The sequence below is a fragment of the Oxyura jamaicensis genome, chromosome 15, assembly GCF_011077185.1.
Source record: "Oxyura jamaicensis isolate SHBP4307 breed ruddy duck chromosome 15, BPBGC_Ojam_1.0, whole genome shotgun sequence".
NCBI classification, from domain to species: Eukaryota; Metazoa; Chordata; class Aves; order Anseriformes; family Anatidae; genus Oxyura; species Oxyura jamaicensis.
In genome coordinates this window covers 2,685,964-2,706,978 of record NC_048907.1, presented here as the reverse complement: position 1 = coordinate 2,706,978, position 21,015 = coordinate 2,685,964, and the positions used below count along the sequence as shown (strand labels likewise).

Genomic DNA, 21,015 nt, shown 5'->3' with positions numbered 1-21,015 from the left:
TTTTTGTTCGGTTGGTACTGATGCTCTTTTAGGAAGCTGCCACCTCTCTGCTTCCTGAGGTCTGACGTGGAAGGGAAAAGCTTCAATGGGCACCAGCTGCTCAACGGGCCCTGGCTTTGCGGAGCATCGCTTGCTTTCCTCCAGTTCCAATTAAAACGTGGGTTATACTTAGCCTTTGTTTGAAGCGGCCAGCGCCGCGGTATTTAAGGCAAAAGGAACGCGCTTCTCACCTCTCCTCTCTCTTTTGCCGCAGGGTCAGCATTCTTCGGGGGAGGACATGGAGATCTCCGACGACGAGATGAACCCCGCGCCCATCACCAGCGCCGAATGTGCCAAAACCATCGTGGTGAACTCCTCCGTCAGCAACACGGCCGTCATGGCCCCGTCCATCCCACCCCTGCCGCCGCCGGGATTCCCTCCTCTTCCTCCTCCTCCACCTCCCCAGCCGGGCTTCCCGATGCCGCCGCCGCTCCCTCCACCGCCGCCCCCTACCCACCCCGCCGTCACCGTCCCCCCGCCGCCTCTCCCTGCTCCCCCCGGGGTCCCCCCGCCCCATATCTTGCCTCCTCTGCCTCCGTTCCACCCCGGCATGTTCCCCGTCATGCAGGTGGACATGATAAGCGTCTTGGGCAACCAGTGGGGCGGCATGCCCATGTCCTTCCAGATGCAAACTCAGATGCTGAGCCGCATGATGCAGGCGCAGAACACGTACCAGTACCCCCCTTTCATGGGGGGACGGATGCAGTTCGTGAACCTTCCGCCCTACCGCCCCTTCTCGATGGGAGCGGCTCTCGGCCGTGGGCAGCAGTGGCCGCCGCTGCCCAAATTTGACCCCTCGGTTCCACCGCCGGGCTACGAGCCGAAGAAGGAAGATCCCCACAAAGCCACTGTGGACGGAGTCCTCCTGGTCATCGTCAAGGAGCTAAAGGCTATCATGAAAAGGGACCTGAACAGGAAGATGGTCGAAGTGGTAGCGTTTCGGGCGTTTGATGACTGGTGGGACAAGAAGGAACGGCTGGCGAAGGTAGGCTTTCACCTGCGGTGTGCTGGGGCCTGGGGAGAGCTGTTCACGGTGCTTGTGGCCGGGGTGCGGGCAAGCAGGGGTCTGGGACTGAATTTAAAAACAAAACTAAACCTGAAATGTCACAGTAATTAGAATAAAAGCGAAAAGCCACAGAATAGCTGTGCTGCGAGAAACCCCATTGCTCGAGGCTGCTGAAATTAAGTGGGAGGCAGGTATGTCCCTCACCTGCCTCCACGCCTGCCCACGGGGCTGGTTTTAACCCCAAGAGGGTTGTAGGAGCAGCCCGGGAGCAGCAGACGTCAGCCCACAAGTGTCTGGGAGGTGATGCTGCCGCTGCAGGCACCTGCCTCGGGACAGGTTAGCACCCGGGTTTGAAACCTGGCTAATTTCTGCGGTGTCACTCCACGCGTCCAGGGATTTCATGCTGCTTTGCCATCAGAGCAAATGTGGGCTGGGAATTTTGGTCCTTCCCGAGCGTCACTGCAGCTCTGCCGTGTGTCTCTGCGGACTTGTCCTGCCAGGGGGGTTTGTGCTCTCCTGTCGAAGCTGAGCTCCACCGAGCAGTAGCTGTAGGACAGGGCCAGCTGCTCCTGAGGCAGAGCAAGGGAAGAGAGCTTACAGCACGCACCGGGGAGAGTCCTCTGCCGTGCTCCTTCTGGGAGAGCCTTCACAATTAAGGGAGCTTGCTGTTAAACTCTAAACGCCCAGCCCTATCCTGCTCCCATTCTTCTTTCCCTTTTCGCTCTTCGTGCAGCAATTCCAGGGCCTGAAATTTGAGAAGTTTAGCAGATTATTCTTTTTTTGGTGGTCTGGACCACTGGTGGGTGCCTCCAGGAAGGGGTTTGCAGGAGGAAATGACCCCAAAGGAGGCAAACAGGCAAGGGCTTCTTGCATCTAAGAGGAGGCTGAACTTGAGCTCCAAAAACACAAAGTCAGATGCAGCAGCAGTGCTTGAAGCCATGGAGCTGAAACTTTGCATTTCCCACTCTGCGACAAGGTCCGTGAGTATTCCCCGTCCCCTGCCCTCCTCCCACCTCCCCAGTGCTCGTACACGACAGCGATTAATTCAGGAGCTGAGCGTTGGCCAAATACACGAGGAGTTCCAGGGATTAGTTAAGGCAGCAGCCTCACATGAGTCGTCTGATCCTTCCTCAGCCAATTTCCAGTGTGCCTCGGCCAGCGAGCAGCTCTCGTTTAATACGCAGCGAATCTGACTCTAGCAGAAGAAACTAAAGCTGTAGGAAGGGCTGCGCAGTCTTCACGGTGGGTGTTACAGAGAGTTGCTGAAAGAAAGAAAGGGAAAGCGGCACCACAACCTGCAGGTACTTTCTGTTTCAGATGCCTCTTTTCCGAGCGGCACCCTCACCACGTGCTCTTGTAGCTGGTTGCGTGTTACCCCTAGTGCCTGGGAGAGCTCCTTGGCTTTCCGGGGAGGTCGGCGATGCTGCTGCCCGGCAGCTGTTGTATGGCCCTGCCATTTGCTCTGGGTTAGAGCTGGCTGCTGTGCCGTGTGGCGGGAGACCCAGCCCCTCTCCTCCCGACTAATGCACAGAGCTGCTGCCTCCTGCCAGGGGCGCGTGCTGACAGCTTCGGGGGAAGCCCCCGAGCTTCCAGGGGAGCGAGGGGACGGATCCCACAGGTAGCTGCAAAGCAGCAGCTGAAGAACCCAAGAAATTGTTTGGAAGTCCGCAGTGAAGGAGCAGAATCTAGTCCAGGCAGGCCTCCGGCAGCTGCTCGGGCTCTTCTCTGTCGCTCTGGCTGGATTTTGCACGTTCCTCCCTCACCTGGAATTCGCAGCCCTCGTTGGCCAGGGAAGCTGGCTGCTTTGCCCAAAGGAAAACAAAGGAGGAGCGATCAGCTTAAATGGTGCCTTCTCGTTCCTGGTGTCTTTTATGACTGTGGGCTCCTCGGTGTCACCTGGAGGCCGGTTCTCCACACACTTTGCCATCACTGGTTCTTCTGGAAGGGACCAAGGCCTCCAGGCACTGTTTGAGCTGAAAGGTTATCAGCCCCCAAACCCACCAAAACGGGCCCTGCATCCGCATTTCCTCCCTCCGAATGATTTTAAGTGGGGCTCCTTATATAATTTTTCCTTACTGATTAATAGTGAAAGAAACCGCATTATTTTCAGAGGCTCGCAAGTATAAATAAGACAGCATATGTGCTTGTTTACATCTTTTTTTTTCTCTAAAAATAAACGAAGCAGATCTGTAGGGACAGCTATCTTTTAATATCTCCTGTCCTTGGCCCACCAGCTGCAGCAGCCCTCCTGTTACAGGAGATCGGAGCCGCTCTGTGGCAGCGCAGGAGCTGCACCGCAGGCCAGGTCCTCCAGCGGTGTGTCCCTCTGCTCAGAGGCTTCACAGGTCTGCTGTCTCCCTCCATGACCTTCCCCAAGCGTAAGAGCAGGAAGCCTTGTGGGGCTTTTTGGTGTTTTTTTGAGACTGCCCAACACATTTCAGGGATAGTAGGGCAGTACCCGATGACCTACGCGGTGTCTGGCTGCCCCTCAGCCAAGGGAGGCAGCACACTTGTCACCTCCATGCCTCAGCTTCTCTCTTTCTCCCTTTTCTGGCTGCTGTATTCCATCACAGAGCTGACTTTTAGCAGAGTTCCAGGTACAACCAGCCCCCCAGGCCGGGAAGGGCTGCTGCAAATTAGCTCTGGTAGTGTCGGGAAGAGAAAATGACTTTTAGGCAGTGTTGCACTGATGCCAGTGAGCGCTGCCTGCGCTGCCCTCGGCTGAAGACGAGCGCGATGTGCTGCCGTGCGTGCCGCTGTGCCCTGTTACCGCCTTTGCTTCCAGCATCTGCGCTGGGTTCTTGGCTGATCCAAAGGTGGTCACTGTGGTCCCCTTGCTGGGGAAACCTGAAATGAGCCGTAGGGGCTGGTGAGGACTGCTCGTTTCCCGCGTGCTCTCTTGTGAAGCACATTGGCCTGTGTTAAGCTGCATGCAAAGAAACAGATCATGTTTTAAAACACTCGGTGAAGAAAGCAAGAGGGCCCGCTTTGCTGCTTGGCAGCGTGACGACTCCAAACACGAGATCACTTGGTGTCCCAAGCCACTGCTCCAAGAATCCCAGCAGGTTTGTCTTCGGCACTTGTAGTGCCTTGTGCAGAGAAAATAACTTCTTAAATTGTGAAAGGGAAAAGGCTTCTTGAAGATGGCAAGGTCTCATTATCAAGAGGAGCCTCTGCACCTTCTCCCTTTCAAGTGGTGTGGCCATGTGGTGCGTCTCCAGATGCCCTTGCCTTCAGAAAAACTGATGCCTGGGCAGGGGAGTGGTATTTCACAGACCTCAGCTACCTAAAGGGCTTCTGGACTTTATGTGCTCCCCAGGAAACTTTTCCTCTCTTAAAGTGTTTTGGTTTTTTCTCTGTTGCAGGCATCTCTCACTCCAGTGAAGTCTGGAGGCGAACTGGAGGAGAAGCCAAAGCCAAAGGATCGAATCACATCTTGTCTCTTGGAGAACTGGAACAAAGGAGAAGGCCTGGGATACGAGGGGATCGGCTTGGGCATTGGGTTACGAGGGGCCATCCGACTGCCATCCTTCAAGGTAAAAGCGAAGTTGTCTTCCTTATTACTAACGTTCCCTAAAGGAGTGTTAGGATAGACCTAGTAGGTTTGTGTCCCAAAGCCTTACGGGCTGTTCGCTCTGTGTCCCTGTGGGGTTCCTTTCTACAGCATCCCTTCCAACGCACCGATACATCGTAAAAGAGCAAGGATGCTCTTCCCCTGCCTTAGCTTTCAATCTGCCACTTGTGTGAGCTGTTACAGATCTCTGCTCCGCAAGGTAAACGGGGCATTTCCTCGTGTTAGGATGCAGCGTCTCAGCATGGTTTTAAAAATCTGCTTACGTTAGTAGTGCTTTACGTGGTTATTCCTTGCTTAGAACTCTGTAAGCAGAGTTCATTCAGAGCTGGATTTACCATTGATAATAGGCCTGTAACACTGCGAGATCTCTGGATTGTGAGGCTTGGCTGTTGTGCCTAGGTTAGTTATAATGTCTTGCAGTCTGGCAGCTGAATCACACCTAAATTTTAATTTAAAGTGTTCTCTGCCTCACGTGAGTTTATGGAATCGGACTTGCAACTGTAGGGTCACTTGAGCATTTTCACTTCCTGGCAAGAAGTAGAAGCATAAAAAAACAAAGTTTGTTAAAAAGAAAAAATAAAATAAAGAGGGGGTGGGGATGGGGTGAGGGGGACAGAATGGAGCCCTTCATTGAAAGTGAAGTTTTGAGTGCAGAAAAGATGCAAGTAAAGATCTGGGACTAGAGACTCTGCATCTTGATTTAGAATGAAACTTGCGCTGAGGTTCTCTAGGATGTCCCAGACTCAGGCTCTCTGTTCTGTTACAACTCAGACACATCCGTTTGTCAAAAGCATTCTGTCAGATTCAGAGTACCTGCTGATGACATGCACCATGCTGGTGTGGGAAGTGTTTTGATGCAAATTGAAGGGGTAGAGTTTCATTCACAGTGAAATCCTGTTTGCAAGCAAATAAAGGGATCAAGAGCCGGGGAAGTGGCCCTTGACTTCTTGGTGTAAGTCACACTGGCAAAGTTAGGCAGTAGCAGTTTATTTAAGAAGTTGATTTCTGCTGTTTCTAAACTCTTAGAAATGCTAATTTTGTCTTTTGTTCAGGTGAAAAGAAAGGAGCCACCTGAAGCTGCCTCAGCAGGAGATCAGAAGAGAATCCGGCCTTCTACTTCTGTTGATGATGAAGATGAAGGTTTGCAAAGCACATTTGTTTGAAACACAAGAGCAGATGCGAGCCACATGCGAGCTGAATTCTTTTAAACTTCACAGCAGTGTGCTCGCTTACAGTTAGACACAGAACCAAGGATCTGAGCCAAAACCCTGCCTCTCATAAAACTCTAATCAGCTGGGAGATGTCTTCTCTGGATTCAGTTATCTTAAATTCACTGGCGGGAAATTTAAGACCTGCATTTTATGAACGCTTGTACCCTATTTTAGATTTGCTGATGCAGAGCTGGTCACCCAGTAGAGGGAGCTCAGATTAGTTCATGGACTGTGTTCCGGAGGCATGCGTGCAACTCACCGTGTATGTTGAGGGAGAAAGCAAGTAAGAGACAGTTTGCTCTGCTTATTTATTTATTTTTAAGTAACTTATTTGCCAGAGGAATCTATTTCCAAATATTTTAACTCCCCCCCCCCCTCCCTGGAAACAGGGAAGAGTAGAGATAAGAGTATTCAAAGCTTGATGTCTTTATTTTGCATTAAAAAGTGGAGTTAGTTGTGCTATAAGCCTGCTTCAGACTAACAACTGGTTTCAAGGCTAAGTACAGAAGCAGGGTTTTGTTTAAAAAAGAGGAGGAAAGGCATTAAATCATTAAGCGTAAAAAACATAAGAACCAAGGTTAACCAAGCATCTTTCTCATAACACAAATCCATCGGTTCTTCAAGAAGTAAAGCAAACCCAGAGTTTGTTAAAGCATTCGTATCCCGCAGTGTGTCCCTGCTTAGGGAGGCAGTACAGGGAGATTCCCAGCATGAATCAAGTATTCTGCTGTGGCACTGTGCACAGTACTCTTCTCCAAGCAGTATCAGGGCAGTGCTGGGTAAGACAACCCCTTGGCAAGGTCCCCGTTGGCGTACCTGTTCTGATCTCCGTGGTGCCATGTCTCCTTGCTGCTCTCCCTGTAGCTTGTCAGCTTTGGCTACCTTTTGGCATTTGCCATCCTTGGGACTTTTAACACCCTGCACCCAGTCTCACCCTCGCTTGCACTGTGAAATTGTTAAGTGCCTGTGAGCCTGGGGACTCTCACACCACGTGCGCACATTGCTCCTAACTTTGATCTTCCCAAAGCAAAAGTTTCCATGATGTGATCAACCCTTTCCTTCCCTTGAAAGTATTTGAGGACAATTTCCTTCTTGTTTTTCCTCACCAGAGTCAGAGAGGGACAGAGATGCTTCCGATGCAACGTCTGACCTGTCAAAGAAGGATGCAGAAGCAGTGGGGCTGAGGCGGCGACCAGCAAGGCCGCTGGAGCTTGACAGCGAGGGGGAAGAGGGAGACGAGACATCGGGGAAAGAAGAAGAGTCCTCCTCAGAGAAGGAAGAGGAGCAGGAGGAGGAGAGAGGCGTAGCGAAAGCAGCAGCTGGAAAGGTTTGTTGGTTGGTGATTGTAGCTTTGCATGCTGCCTGTATTAAAAGGGGTCCTGGTAATTCCAGATCCCAACATTACCTTCCCTAGAAAGTGTGCGCTCCTCTTTGGGTCTGTGCTAAAATGATTTCTGTGGGATTATTCACCCTTCAGGTTCTCTGAGCAGTGTCTCTGAGAATCACTGGTGGTTACTGCAGTGACAGCCAGGTCTCAGGGTCCGACACTGCTCATTTTTGCTTTCCTCTAAAGGAGGAAGAGGAGGATGAGGATGAAGAGGATGACGAAGAGGATGATGAGGATGAAGATGATGATGAAGAGGACGATGAGGATGAGGAGGACGATGAGGAGGAGGAGACAGGTGTTGAAACAAGTGAAAAAGAGGAAGAGCAGGACTCCGAGGAGGGTAAGCAATTCCAGGGGAAGCAGCGAGTGTGGCTTTTGGGCCAGGTGCGGCCTCCCTTTTGCACTCTACTTGTAAGCCAGATGTTATTTGTGCACCCTCTCGCACTGAAAGGCGGTTTCATACAGGATAATTTATACAGGTATAAATAATCTCGGTAGAACTCCATTAAAGAGGCAGTCTGCCAAGAGACCCAGCTGGCAGGGCGCCAGGCAGCGCCAGGTCTGCTGCTCACAGAGCTGCTTGTTGCGTGGCTGCAAGCATCCAAATTCTTGGTTTACCAGGCCCTGCAAAAGTAAATAAACCGCGAGGTGATTCCTTCAAGCCCACACGCTGTTGTTGATGCTGTTACGGTGTGGGGATGATATTTGTTCCTGTAGAAGGCCCGGATTAGTTCTGCTGTCTGAAGTCGTTAAATGATGGTAATTTGTTCTTTTTGTAGAAGACGTAGCGAGTCCCTCATCTTCCAAGGCGGAAGTGGAATCGTCCGATGAAAGCGAGGACTCCTCTGAATTCGAATCCAGCTCTGACTCAGATGAAGATGACGATGAGGATGATGAAGAGGAGGAGGAGGAGGAGGAAGAGGAAGAGGAAGAGGTGGCTGAAGATCAAGACAGAGAAGCCATGGTTGCTGAGACAGAACATGAACCTTCCAGTCACGAGCTTCCTGATGATGAGAGGGAGACCATTTTGGAGCTGTATCCTGTGGATGACTACATGGATGCAACTGGCTTGGGACTTGCAGAGCCAGCATTGGTAGAAAAGGATGAAGGGATGGAAGAAATCAAGGCAGGAGAAGGTGAATGTGGTGAAGTCCCAGAGGCATCTATTGCTGCTGAAACACTCAAACACTTGGTTATGGAAAGAGACCAGGAGACAAAACTCGCACTGTCTCCCATCTGTGGGCCAGGTACGGTCTTCCACATGGTTTGGCACACATCTCATCGCCAAGTACAGGATTCTCACAGCCTCCAACACATATGGTTTTGTATTTCCCTTGTTCTCTCTTCCTCCAGCATTGGCTCTGGGCTAGGGATTATCTGTACAGAGGAAGAGGCCTGTGCTGAACTTCCCTTCCTAGTAAGGAGTTCCGCACAAGGCATCTGGTACTAAAAATACGGTGGTTATTGTATCCAGAGCCTTATCCTGGGCCAGTGTAGTCAGTGTGCTGCAGGAACTGAACAGTTGTCATCATCCGAGGGTGACTGACTGGGTGGTGTGGTGGCTGAAGCTCAAGACAGAAAAGTCACGGCTGCTAAACAGAACAGGAATCTGCGCTTCCTGAGTCACTACTGGCTGTTGTTGGCGTTAATACCAAAGCAGGTGTGGCTGGAGAGCTGTGTGGGGCAGGAGAGCGGAGTCTTAGAATTAGTTCTGGTTCCTGGTACTCTTGTTTTGCTTTTCACTTAGTCATTTGATGTAAAAAATGACTTCTTTCAGCAAACATGGATGATATCCCCAGGTTTGCTGGAAGAAGGGAATTGTCTTGATTCTATACAGAGCTGTATATAACCAGCGAAGACTAGAGTAGGAGGAGGATGCATAAAGCTCGACAAATTCTGCAGCAGGAAGCGGGGAATTAACAAGCAAAAACCTGGTGCCAATATCAAGCACAGTGAGCTTTGAGCAGCCCTCAGACACCCGTCCTGCTGCTCTGGGGACTAGGCAGTATTTCGGCACCTGGAGAGCTGGAAAACTGCAGCATTTTTTCCCGTGCTGCCCAGCCTGGCCGTGCAGCGGTTACACGGGTCTGACCTTTCTCCAGTGATTCTCTGGTTCACTCAGCACAGATGGATAATGCTTCCCCTCCAACTCTCCAGGCGTTTCCACCTCCTTTTGCTCTCCCACTTGAAAATGTTATTTTGAGCTGCCTAAAAAGATTCACTGTTGATTCCTTTTGGCCCTGACTCTAAGGAGGTAAATAAACTCCAGACAAATGAGCCTGCTGCAGAGAGAGCAGCATATAAATTGCCTCATTGATACCATCTGAGTGTCTCCTCATTCATTACAAGGGCTTTCCATTTCCTTCACGTGTTGTTCAAGAGCATTACGCTGCTCCCCTCCTTGGAGAGCTGAGGGTGCTTCTTGGCCCTGCAATTAGTTTACCTTCCCACATCAGAAGGGCTGATAGCTTGGGGCTCTGACAGCTGTCCTCCAAAGCTCTCACCCTGCAAGCCACTAATGCTTTTCATGTCTGTAAAAAGGTGGTCAGGGGTTTTCAAAGCAGAAAACCTTCGTTCTGGCCTGTGTAGTCGCTAATCCTCAAATTAATAGTGCGTTTTTTTAATGGTCCATTAGGGATGTCTGTGGTAGTGTCTAATTACTCCACACTCTGTGCTTCCAAAATGTAAAGCGTTGGAGTTTTTAAAGCCTCCCCGTGGAATTGAGCTGTTCTGTAATTGCAACTTCTTAAACATGCCTTTACTGGCAAGTGGCAAGTAACCAAGTGGAAGCAACACCCCTGACTTGTTTTTCTTTCCTTTTTTTTTTTCTGTCCCTCCAGAGGAAGAGCCTGAACCCACTGCCATGCTGGAGCCAGAGGTACAGGAAGGTCCAAAGCCTGAACCTCAAGATGAGGACGGGACGCTCTGCCTCTCAGCTCCAATGGGAGTCTTTGGAGAACCTCTGCCCAGTAAAAGCAGCTTCTTTAGCAAGTCTGATGGCAGCACCTTAGAAGCTCGTGTTAAAACAAAACTGCCCTCTGCAGCGGAGGAGGATGACCGGCTGCCTCGCACGCCGGGGCGGGAGGTGGTGGTGCATCCAGAGACTGATATTCTTCTGCTTCCAGCCCACAAGGTGCCATCCTCCACGCTTCCCTTACCCTCGACTCCCGGAAAAGAGGAATCTTTAATCCCTCCAGAAAAGTTCCCCGAACAGTTACTGGTGACCAAAACATCTGTGGAAGAGGAGATTCCTAGGACTCCTGGGCGGGACATTTTGGCCAAGTCTTCGCACCCCTTTGCAAAATCACAGAGCACGGACACTGTCCCAGCAACGCCAGGAAGCGATGCTCCCCTTACAGGAAGCAGCTTGACCCTCAGTTCCCCTCAAGTCCCAGGGAGCCCCTTTTCCTACCCGTCCCAATCTCCTGGCATTAACAGCGGCATTCCTCGGACTCCTGGGAGAGATTTCAATTTCACGCCTACTTTCCCAGAGGCTGGTGCTACCATTCCTTGCCTTCTGTCTGGCAAGAAACCGTCAGAGGATGAGCTCGATGAGAAAACCTTTAAAGAGCCTCTTGGTGCTTCCCTTACGATCAGCATGAACAGTGTTCCTTCCCCTATCCCCTTCGCCAGCCCCCCCCAGGCAGATTTCCACGCAGACGTGGGCTTGCCACCCGATGAGCCAATACCCGTAGCAGCCCTGCCGTGCATGCCTGGAGATGGAAGACTGCCCATCGAGGAATGCAAGGCAGAAGTCAAATCTGTTTTACTCTCGCCAGAAGCACCCACTGGTGCTTCCATTCTTCCTCCCCCCCCCACCACCTTCTGTTCTTCCCAAAAGGAGGCCGGGTCGACCAAAACGGTCGCCGCCTTCTGTCCTCTCCTTGGACGTGTACTCGGGCAAAACCATAGAGCCACCTCCCGTCCCAGTGGCCCTGGTGGAAAGTGCTATGAGCAAAGAGCTTCTGAGTGCACATCCCGATGCTTTCTACGGACTGAAAGACCCTGAAGCCGTCACCCTGGACTTCAGGAATGACGGCTTCCATGAGAAAATAGCGGCTGAGACAGTCGCAGAGAAACTGCCGTTCAAGGAACTGGAGAACCAGTGGAACGAAGACTTCAAGGAAGAAGAAGCTCACGTGAAGCCTAAAAGACAGTGGCGAAGGCAGAAGAAGTCACCTGAGGACCTGCCGGTGATTCCTTCCCCTGAGTATTCCCCACCCCGGCCTCAGTTCAGGCCACGCTCCGAGTTTGAGGAGATGACCATTTTGTATGACATTTGGAACGGAGGCATAGACGAGGAAGATATCAAATTCATGTGTATCACATATGACCGCTTGTTACAGCAGGACAATGGTATGGACTGGCTTAACGACACCCTGTGGGTATTCCATCCTTATATCCTTTTCAGTGGCTCTGCGTCACGCACCATGTGTTGCACGGACTCGATGGGCGTTGGGTGGTGGGACTTGGAATGCAACAAAGTTATGTGGCAGATCTGCTTAGTGGAGTAGCAAGTGCTTATGTCAGCAGGCAGTTTTAGGCCTAATCCCTGAAGCTGCAATACAAAAGTGGCTGTTCTGGCTGCATTTTCCACCTAGAACTGCAGGGAAGGTCTCTGAGCACCTCTTCAGGGGAGAATTCCTTGCTGGTTTGTCTTCATTTAAACCACTATTTTTTTTTTCCGGCTTGCTAAACTAATTACTAAACCCAGCGAGTTCTAGTCTGTACGGAGAGGACTTTAACTTGGGGCTGACACTTGCTGTAAAAATAATCCTGCCATCTGTGCCCAAAATGATGGTAGCGGTGCTAGCAGCTTTAACTTGCTTCGAGCCCAAAATACTAATAAGCAGAAAAGGCTGGCTCCTAGCATGCAGGGCAGGCACAGCCCCGGGCTGGATGGGAGAACGTCCTGCTCTGCGCTGCAGCAGGACACGGTCATCAGGGAGCACGTGCAGCACCTCGTGTATTGCTGGAGATGCCTGGGGTTGCAATATTTCATCCCTGACTCCCTGCAAGATCCTGCTTTTTTTTTAAAAAAAAACCTTTTCCAAAAGCAAAACCAAACCAGCCAAAGCCGCTTAAAACCGTTGTGGTTTTTCGTGGTGGATCAGGTCAGGGGGGTTTGAAACATCTGCGCGGGGTCTTCCCCGTCCCACCAGGTGTGCAGGAGCGGATCTCCCGAGCCCGGTGAGAGCAGCGTGTCCCACCCGGTGGGCTGAGGAGCGTCTCCGGCCCATCCGTGCTGCACCTCGCCCGAGGCAGGGTGCCAAGGGACAGGACTGCTGCCAGGTCAGCGCGGGGTCCCCAGGGCTTGGGGTGGCTGCGGGGAGTTCCAGGAGGGAGAACAAAAGTTTCCCAAAGCACGCAGCTAAGAAGGAAATACCACGCTGGGTTTTCCTGCAAACATTTTTTTAATAGCACTGTTGTTTTTTTGCAGCCACTTCCCCCCTCCCACCCCCCCAAAAAACCCTTCCTCATTTTCCAAGCTCTTGGTGTTAGCTCCACGTAGCCTCAGAGGTTTGGGCTGGCGTCCCCCGGTAGCCGTGTTGCTCCTTAACTTCTTCCCACCTACCAGCTTTTCTACCCCCAAGAAAAAGAAGCGTGACGATGGCATGCGGGAGCACGTGACGGGCTGCGCACGAAGCGAAGGCTATTACAAAATTGATAAGAAGGACAAACTGAAATACCTCAACAATAGCCGAGCTTTTGCAGAGGAGCCTCCAGCGGACACGCAGGTGAGGAAACGTCCTCGGCTGACCACCAGGGTGCCAGCAGGGGTTGGCTTTGTGCAGCATCACCCCCCTGGTGGCTGCTCCCTACCTTTTGGCAAGGCGGAGCCGTAGCTACGCCTGTGTTGAGGTGGCCATTTGGGTGGTGCAGGGGCGGTGGGGGTGCTCGAAGTGGGATGTTTCGGGAGGCCGTGTGCTCTGTGGTGATGCCTTGTAGCACAAGGGATTGCTCGTGGGGAGGCTGCAGGGTGCCAGGCACGTTGGGTCAGCTTTGATCACCCGTTTGTCCTCAGGGCATGAGCATCCCTGCTCAACCTCACGCTTCCACCCGGGCTGGCTCCGAGAGACGGTCAGAGCAGCGCAGGCTCCTCTCCTCCTTCACCGGGAGCTGTGACAGCGACCTGCTCAAGTTCAACCAGCTCAAGGTAGGTCACCCCGTGGGGCGGCTGGGCAGGGGCTGGCTGAGGCCAGGCAGGGATGGCCACAGATCTCAGTGCTGGGCACCTTTGTGTGTGTCAGAGGGCTGAGTGGGGCCCAGAATTAAGGTGTTGCCTTGCTGCTTGGAAGAAGTCTCTACAGAGCAGGTCGGAGGTGGGGAGCTGGGCCCTGCAGTCAGAGCAGCTGCAGTGAGAGGAAGAGGTGTTCTGGGAGGGTCACCCAACACCAACCTCTCTGGGGTACCCAGCTCCTCTGTGCTTCCATATAAACCAACCTGGAGATTTCTGCGTCCTATTTCACCTAAAAATAGGAACAGAGCAATTACGGGGAAAACTGGACACTCTGCTCCAGTGTGCTCCCCTGTGAGAAGAGGCATGAGCCGCTTGATAAAAGGCTGCAAGCACACGAGCTTCTTCAGCCCGAGGCTGAACCATCAGGGCTGTGCAGAACAGAGACTGATGGCCCTAATGGGTCCGTTCTCCCAAGGAGTGTGTGGTCAGTGGTATAAAAACCCAAGTATTACAACTCTGTGGGACCTCCTGTGTCCCCTGTGCTGCCCTCCTGCTACCAAAAGACAGAAGGAAACCGAATCAGGTTGAAGCACCCCAGCACTGCTCGTGTGTTGGAGCGTGCTGCCTGACCCAGGGACAGCCTTTTGGTGCCGTGGTAATTCAGGGTTGGGGTTTTGGGGTGTTTTCTTCATGCAGTTCCGGAAGAAAAAGCTAAAATTCTGCAAGAGCCACATCCACGACTGGGGCCTTTTTGCAATGGAGCCCATCGCAGCTGATGAGATGGTGATTGAGTACGTGGGTCAGAACATCAGGCAGGTAAGCTGGACCGAGGGTGAAATGTGAGCAAAAAGCAGCCCTGGGAGAAGTGATTGAGTGTGGCAGCTGGGGCTGGCGTCCCTGCTGCAAGGCGTTAGCTATGTGAGCTAGGCAGAGGCTGGCACGTGGCTTGGAGGAACGGGTGGGATTTTCAACAACCCAGAAACTCAGAGCTCAAATCCTTAGGAAGTAAGCTCTCCTGAAGCCCATCCTGAACTCCTGTGGTTTCGGTTAAGTCTATTCTGTTGGGGTGTTTGGGACCGTGTATCCTTGGGGTGTTTGGGACTGTGTATCCTTGGAGTGGCACAAGCACAGGTTACGTGAGCCCTGGGTAGGTCTCCGCTCACAGATCGCTGCAGCCCGTTCTGACAGTGCGTGTGGGGTTTTCTGCAGGTCATTGCTGACATGCGTGAAAAGCGATACGAGGACGAAGGCATTGGAAGCAGTTACATGTTCAGAGTTGACCACGACACAATCATCGACGCCACGAAATGTGGAAACTTCGCCAGGTTTATTAATCACAGCTGCAATGTAAGTATCAGTCTTTTGCATATAATTGTACTCTGCCATGCTGATAAACCCACCGAGTCCTCGCTAGCTCTGATCAGGAACACATTGAGAAGCAGCAAGGGGTCACGGGGTTATGATTAACTTAATGAGCTGCAGCAGATCAAAGCTGAGTCTAAACTAGCTTAAGGAAGAGATGAGAGACCTGAGAAATGAAACATGCAGCAAGACAGCGTACTCAGAATCCTCCCGACCGTATTGTAGGACCCTGATGGGTGCTGTTCAACCACAGCTGATAAGTATTTCCTTAAAACAACAACCTTAGCAGTTCTGCTGCTGTGGGAACAGTCTTCTTCTAGTGTCTGCATGGGAACAGTGTCTGGGTAAGCAGAGAAGCTGCTTTCCTGTCTGTTCTGTGCTGCAGCCTACATTCAAGGGCTTGGATGTCTGACCACGTTACCGAGCATTAGTTGAGCTGCTCTTAACCAGTGACTAACGTAGTGGAGCACCACGAGGGCTCCCGTGCACTGCGAATGACCAGAATGTGTCTGTTTTGGAGGAGCACAAGGACAGCTCCTCTGGTTTCTGGCTTCATGCCTCCTTCTCTCAGCTTTCTGCTGGGTTTCCTGGGTCTAGGCTCTGGAAGCTTGGCTGAGACTGTCGAGGAAAGTGAGTGCCCCACTCTATTTGAGTTTCGTTAATTGTGTGGAGGCTGGGAAGCCCTGGCCATCAGGAGCCTAAATCATTACCTGTTCTGTCACCCTTGCAGCCAAATTGTTATGCTAAAGTGATCACAGTGGAGTCTCAAAAGAAGATCGTCATCTACTCCAAACAGCACATCAATGTGAACGAGGAAATTACCTATGACTACAAGTTTCCGATCGAGGATGTAAAAATCCCATGTCTATGTGGCTCTGAGAACTGCAGGGGAACCCTGAACTGAACTCGAGGTTTCTCGTCACACTTGCACCTTCGGCCATGTCAAAACTGTGGTAACCAGGTGTGGTTGCACTTTGCCAAAAAAAAAAAAAGATAAAAAAGAAAAAAAAAAGAAAAAAAATGAGGAAAAAAATCAGGAAAAAAAGGAAGAAAAAAATTAAAAAGGAAAAAAAATATATATTAAAAAAGGAAAAAAGAGAAGAGAAAACCAAGCAAGGTTCGCACTTCTGCCAGGATCACGAACGAAAGCAAAAAGCGCACATGCTTACGAGGACTGTTCATGTTTCAGGTGCTCTTTCCTTTTCAGATCCAACACGCACACAAAAAGGTGACTACCGTTTTGTGGCATGGTCTATCCAAACACTAGCTTCTCTCTGTTCAGTCCCTACGTTAAGGCTCCTTCATGGGATAATGGTACCTTTTTTTAATTGTTGGTATAAACCTTCATCTTTTCATAAATGCTGCTACCTTTTTCTCATCAGTTTTGTTGGTTGAAAAAGACATTCAACGTTTAAATGTGAAGCAGAGACTGAAAATGCCATATAGGGTTTGTTGGGAGCTTGATTGGCTGAAATTGCACAGATTTCTCAGAGTAAGCTGTAAATAAATGTAAGGTTGATGTTACAGAGCAAGCCAGAGGCTTGAGGGAGTGTGAATGGGTGTGTGCGTGTGCTTGGGTGCGTGTGTGTGTGTGTGGAGACGTGTCTGCAACGAGACTATAGGTGAACTGTCCTGCCTTTTTGTTAGGGGTGAGCCCAAACACGTCCCCTAAGCCAGACACCCAGGGGAACGCCAGGTCAGCCGCAGACCTGAGCTTAGCGCCTTGGGCTCATCGCTAATTTTCATTTGCCATGCTGGTATATTGGGGGATCAAAACCTCAGCACCCCTGCAAGACAAACAGGGGGTCCCGCAATCAGTAGTAACGAGCCGAGACAGCTGTGCAGTCCGTTTGGCACCACGTATGGCCTTTTGGGATGCCCGTTCCTCGTAGATTGGTTTGTCTAGTGTTCAAAAACAAACCTGAGGCTGAAATTGAGTGGGAAACACGGCCTCAGTTACGCTGTAAAACCTTACCCTCCTTCTAAGCATACACTACGGCCCATGTTTCTAATAGGAGTCTAATAGGATCTTCTTCCTGTTGATGGGAAACGGACTGATGTGTTCCTCATCTTAATTTTTCTCACTTCTGTCTGCGTTTCCCTGCCCTTCCAGCATTTTACATGGAGTATTTGCCCTGTCCTTGAATGGGGAAGATTCCTCCTGTGATAGGAGCTAGCCGGACCTGCTGCTCTCCTCCCCCGGTTACTCAGTAACTTGCCCCGGGGCAGTCCCATCCTTTCGGTAAGACCAAACGTGGTGGAAAGTGCCCCGAGCGCGGGCTGCGATAGCAATCCCATCCTCCCCCATCTGCAGCGTGAAAATGAATTCTTCTGCAAACTAGGAAGCCCGTTTCGAGATGGTTTTTCAATCTCTTTTGACCTTGTAGACGTGCTGAGGTGGTGTTTGCGGTTCTTCGAGGGGTTCCATTTAAAAATGGGCCAAAGCACCAAAGAAAAGCTTATTTGGATGTGATCTGGGAACGTTAGACGACAGTTCGGGTATAGACAGGATCAGGTTTTTCAACTTGCGTGGAGTTTCTCCTGCTTTAGAAGTAGAGATTAGTCGTGCTGAACCTCCCTAATTGGCTTATAGGGGAAATGGCAGTGTAATTGTGAAACGCAAACATCGTCTGCGTAACTAAAAACCTCCCCGCAGAACAAATTGGCCAGCTGTATTCTTGTAGCCTTCTAAAATTAGTGCTAATTGCTCTCCGACCGCAGCTCCGAGATCAGAGGTTGCAAAAGAGTTTCCTGGAAGTTTTTTTGCCACTGTGACGTGGAATTGCCAGGCCTGTGCCGCAGAGCGGGGCTTGCGATGTGGGTTAGGCCTCTGTGTTTGAATTCCTTCCTCAGACAAGAGGCCGGCAGGGCAGGAGCATTCAGGCTGCTGCCTTCTGCCTGCGGCTCTGTCTGAGGGCAAGGAAATCGTCCCGAAGGTTGGACAGTCCGTGAGCCCATCTCTGGCTTTCTTTCGTTGGTTCCTTTGCTTTGGGGTTTCCCCCCCCTCTTCTTTGTAAATCTCTCTGGCAATTGAATAGCCGTGACCCAGAGCTTAAAATTCTGAGAAGCACAAATAGTTGGTGGTCGAACTTGGGTTCTAACAACAGCTGTGGCAGGAGAATTTGGGGATTAAACCAGCTGCTCTGTTTCTTTTTCTTTGTCTGTTTTCAAATGAGGTTCCTCTTGTGCTGAAGCTCCAGTCGGCATCTCTACAGCTCAGCCTTTTGTTTCGAAGCTTTAGAAATGCACAGAAATTTTGTGTCTCGGAACCGAAGCCCCTGCCTGTAGCAATCCTGCCCCTGCTCTTGGCCTTCTTCCTCGCTGGCCCATCAAACCAGGGCATGAACTGGTTCTGGGGGGGGGGAAACCCCAGCTTTGCTCAACCCCTAAGTACCTGCTGGTGATTCTGTACCTCCCAGCATCTCGGTGTGCTCCGGATGGGGTCAGCCCCGGCAGGTTGTTGAGGAGAGGTGGGGAGGCAGAGCAAGGTCCTGGGGGACGAGGCCCGTGGCTCGGGTTCCTTCGCGCTGTTTGCAGGAGCACCGCAGGGATTTGGGTGCCGAAGGCCTCGAGCACTGAAATCGCTGGGGGGCTCCTGAAACCACCTGTAACCCTGTAACCATCCCTCTGCAGTTTTCCAGGTGGATAATGTGAGCTTTTGGAAGAGCTGAGCTCCAGGGAGCCCCCAGGAGGAAGCGGAGCTGTTTGCTAGCACTTCTGAAAACCCACGTTAGTCCTCAAAGCGAGGCTTCGCTTTTTTTTTCTCCCCTTAGTTCTTGGCTTTGCAGAGCCCTCCCTGTGCAGCTGGTCAGAGCAGCCCTGTCCCCACGATTTTATGGTGGGGTTTAGGTCTGATCGAGGCATCCTGTGGCTGCCCTGTCCCTTTGGGGCCAGGGAGCCCTGCAGCCGCGGACGTGGTTTGGGAAGGCAGCCCCGTGGAGCCTCCTTCCACACCCCCAGGTGCTTTGGCTTGTGCTGCTTGACAGAGAGGTGTGCCGGAGTCGTTCTGTTCGCTGTCCTAAATTTGTTTTCACTTAAATCGAACCCTAAAACAGAGAGAGACGTTGACTGTGCTCCCCGCAAAATTGCAGCTCACTTGGGTGGCTCTGCTGGGTGGAACGATCGCGGAGAGCAGTGCAGAAGCTTGGGAGGTGTCCCTCCAGCCCCTGGTGCCCCCAGGTGAGCGAGCTGGCTCCAGGTCGGCGTGCGAATCCCGCCGCAGCTGGCGTTCCTAGGAGGTGTGCTCTGCTTGCAAACCCCACCTGCCCTCGCCCTCACTGCCCCGCGTCCTTCGGTCGCCCCCAAAGCGCCCTGTAGCCATGGGGGGTGGCGGGGCAGGGGCTCCTCCCGCAGATATTTATATTGTATAGAGCAGCTTATTTCTACAAGGAAAACAAAACAAAACATTTTTAAACTCCAACAAAGTACACAGTAGTTTCAGTTCCGGTTTTTGTGACCTTTTTCAGGGATCATTTCAGTGCATTTCTGTATAAAATAAAAATTTAAGGAAAAAAGGATTTTGAAGTATATAAAAAAAATGCATCTTCTGTACATAGGCAAACTCAAGAATCTTCTCTTCAAACACTGTTTCTTGTAGAAACATGTTGAAATTTTTTTGCTGATTTCTTTGTACTTCAAGAGCATGTAAATAATTTATTAAAAGTGACTATTGTAATTTGGAGTTCTTTTTAAACAGATTCCAGCTCTAATTCTTGTTGAGAAGGGGAGGAAGAAGGACTGAGTATAGCAAAGGAGCTGGTGGCATTTACAGCTTGTGTCAAGCTTTGTATAATGTAAATTCTGTATAAATGTTTTTTTTTTTTTTGTCAAATAAATAGATGGAATTAGCAGCATTAAGAAACTGAAGACAAAAAATTGCCAAGTCAAGGCTTCTTCTTTGCCCCCCTCACCCCCATTCTGAAACCTAATGTGCAAAATCTATTTATTTCAAGCGAGGAAATGTGTACAGTCTAATAGACAGCCTAAAATGTATTTAAGCGAGTTTGCAACTGGATTTTTTTGTTTTCATTTTAATATTTGTTTTGTTTCTATGAGTTTCCTCCTTAATTGCCACTGTAGTATTTGTCCAAGTGAAAAGAAACCCTCGGGAACGGACACTCAAACGGGCAGTTTTAAAAGCAAAAGGGAAGAACACCCGGCTCCAATCCTGCAGTTTTCTGGTTCCTTAAACAGGTTGTTTTAATTCACGGTGTGAAAATCAAGGGCTTCCTTTAAAAGGAGGCAGGTGAAATGGTTTGCAATAAATGAATTTTTTTTTTTAAAGTTCCTTTAAAAAAAAAAAAAATCTGCTTTGAAGATTTAGGATTTCTGCTTTTTCTTTTGTTAAGCAAATTTATAAATTTAGGGATGTTTTGTGCATATAGAATCTGTCACAGTATGTATCTTGTTTTGGAGAAAGTGTTTTTGTTGTGGATGTGTCATGCTGTATATATTTGTTCATATTTTTGTGAATTGAATACTATGTACCATTGTATTATAGTAACTTTTATAAAGCAAACCATAAATATACTGACTTTTCTTACAGAAACATTATGTTGTGCTTGATGTGTAGCCGGGGCAGCTTTTTGCTCTCGGACCCGTGCTGGGAACCACCAGAGCTGCAAATACTCATCCCGTGTCCAGGCAGGGGCTTTAAGCAATGTTGTACAGCTATCGTGTGGAAGCAATGCGAGCAGGTCGGGGCTCTGAACCTGCGGGAAGTTAAGGTTACTGCTGAAATTATCCAGTTATCCTGCCAGCTCCGTGCTGGACACAGCCACAGGGGGAAGCCCCAGCACGTGTCTGTACCGGAGCAGCCGCACCGCGGGCAGAGCACTGCCCGAGGCAGATGGATCTCACCTTTAATAAGTTCTTCACTGTGCTGGGTGTCCCAGGGCACTCTGACCATGACAGTTTTTCTGGCTTCATACTCTTTTTTTTATTATTATTTATGCTTTGCTTTACTCTGTGGAGGTGAAAGCCCTTAGCCTACCAAGAGAGGTGCAGCAGCACCGTGGCTTCTCTGAGTTTTGGAGGAGGAGGTACGCAGGGCAGGGATGAATGCAGCAGCTGATAGAGGAGGAAAATGAACAGGCAGGAGAGCGCCTTGGTTGCTGGTGCCTTCTCCTTGCTCGGTCCTCCCCAGCACAGGGCTGCTGCTGGCAGGGCTCAGCCTGGGGGTGGCCAGGTCGGACAGGGACTGGGGCTGTGGATGGGCTCACATCATGTCCCGGGAGCCCAGCATCAGCTGGGGGC

The 21,015-nt window shown here is 50.7% G+C and overlaps 1 protein-coding gene and 1 long non-coding RNA gene across 2 annotated transcripts in view; one reads left to right on the top strand and one right to left on the bottom strand.

Annotated features, from left to right (window-relative positions):
- SETD1B (SET domain containing 1B, histone lysine methyltransferase) overlaps nucleotides 1-15,773 on the top strand; it is a 41,397-nt gene extending 25,624 nt beyond the window's left edge. The window contains 13 exon segments of the mRNA XM_035340504.1: nucleotides 254-1,024; nucleotides 4,411-4,581; nucleotides 5,672-5,759; nucleotides 6,940-7,157; nucleotides 7,422-7,557; nucleotides 7,997-8,464; nucleotides 10,058-11,025; nucleotides 11,027-11,615; nucleotides 12,789-12,955; nucleotides 13,243-13,374; nucleotides 14,095-14,214; nucleotides 14,608-14,745; nucleotides 15,491-15,773. Coding sequence (XP_035196395.1) covers nucleotides 254-1,024; nucleotides 4,411-4,581; nucleotides 5,672-5,759; nucleotides 6,940-7,157; nucleotides 7,422-7,557; nucleotides 7,997-8,464; nucleotides 10,058-11,025; nucleotides 11,027-11,615; nucleotides 12,789-12,955; nucleotides 13,243-13,374; nucleotides 14,095-14,214; nucleotides 14,608-14,745; nucleotides 15,491-15,664 — 4,140 coding nt within the window. The 3' untranslated portion in view covers nucleotides 15,665-15,773.
- Nucleotides 15,774-18,524: 2,751 nt separating this feature from the next.
- On the bottom strand, nucleotides 18,525-18,803 carry LOC118174839. Its single transcript, XR_004754784.1, has 2 exons — nucleotides 18,675-18,803; nucleotides 18,525-18,636 (listed from the first exon to the last, which is right to left on the bottom strand). It is a non-coding gene; the product is annotated as an uncharacterized LOC118174839 (long non-coding RNA).
- Between the last annotated feature and the right edge of the window lie 2,212 nt (nucleotides 18,804-21,015).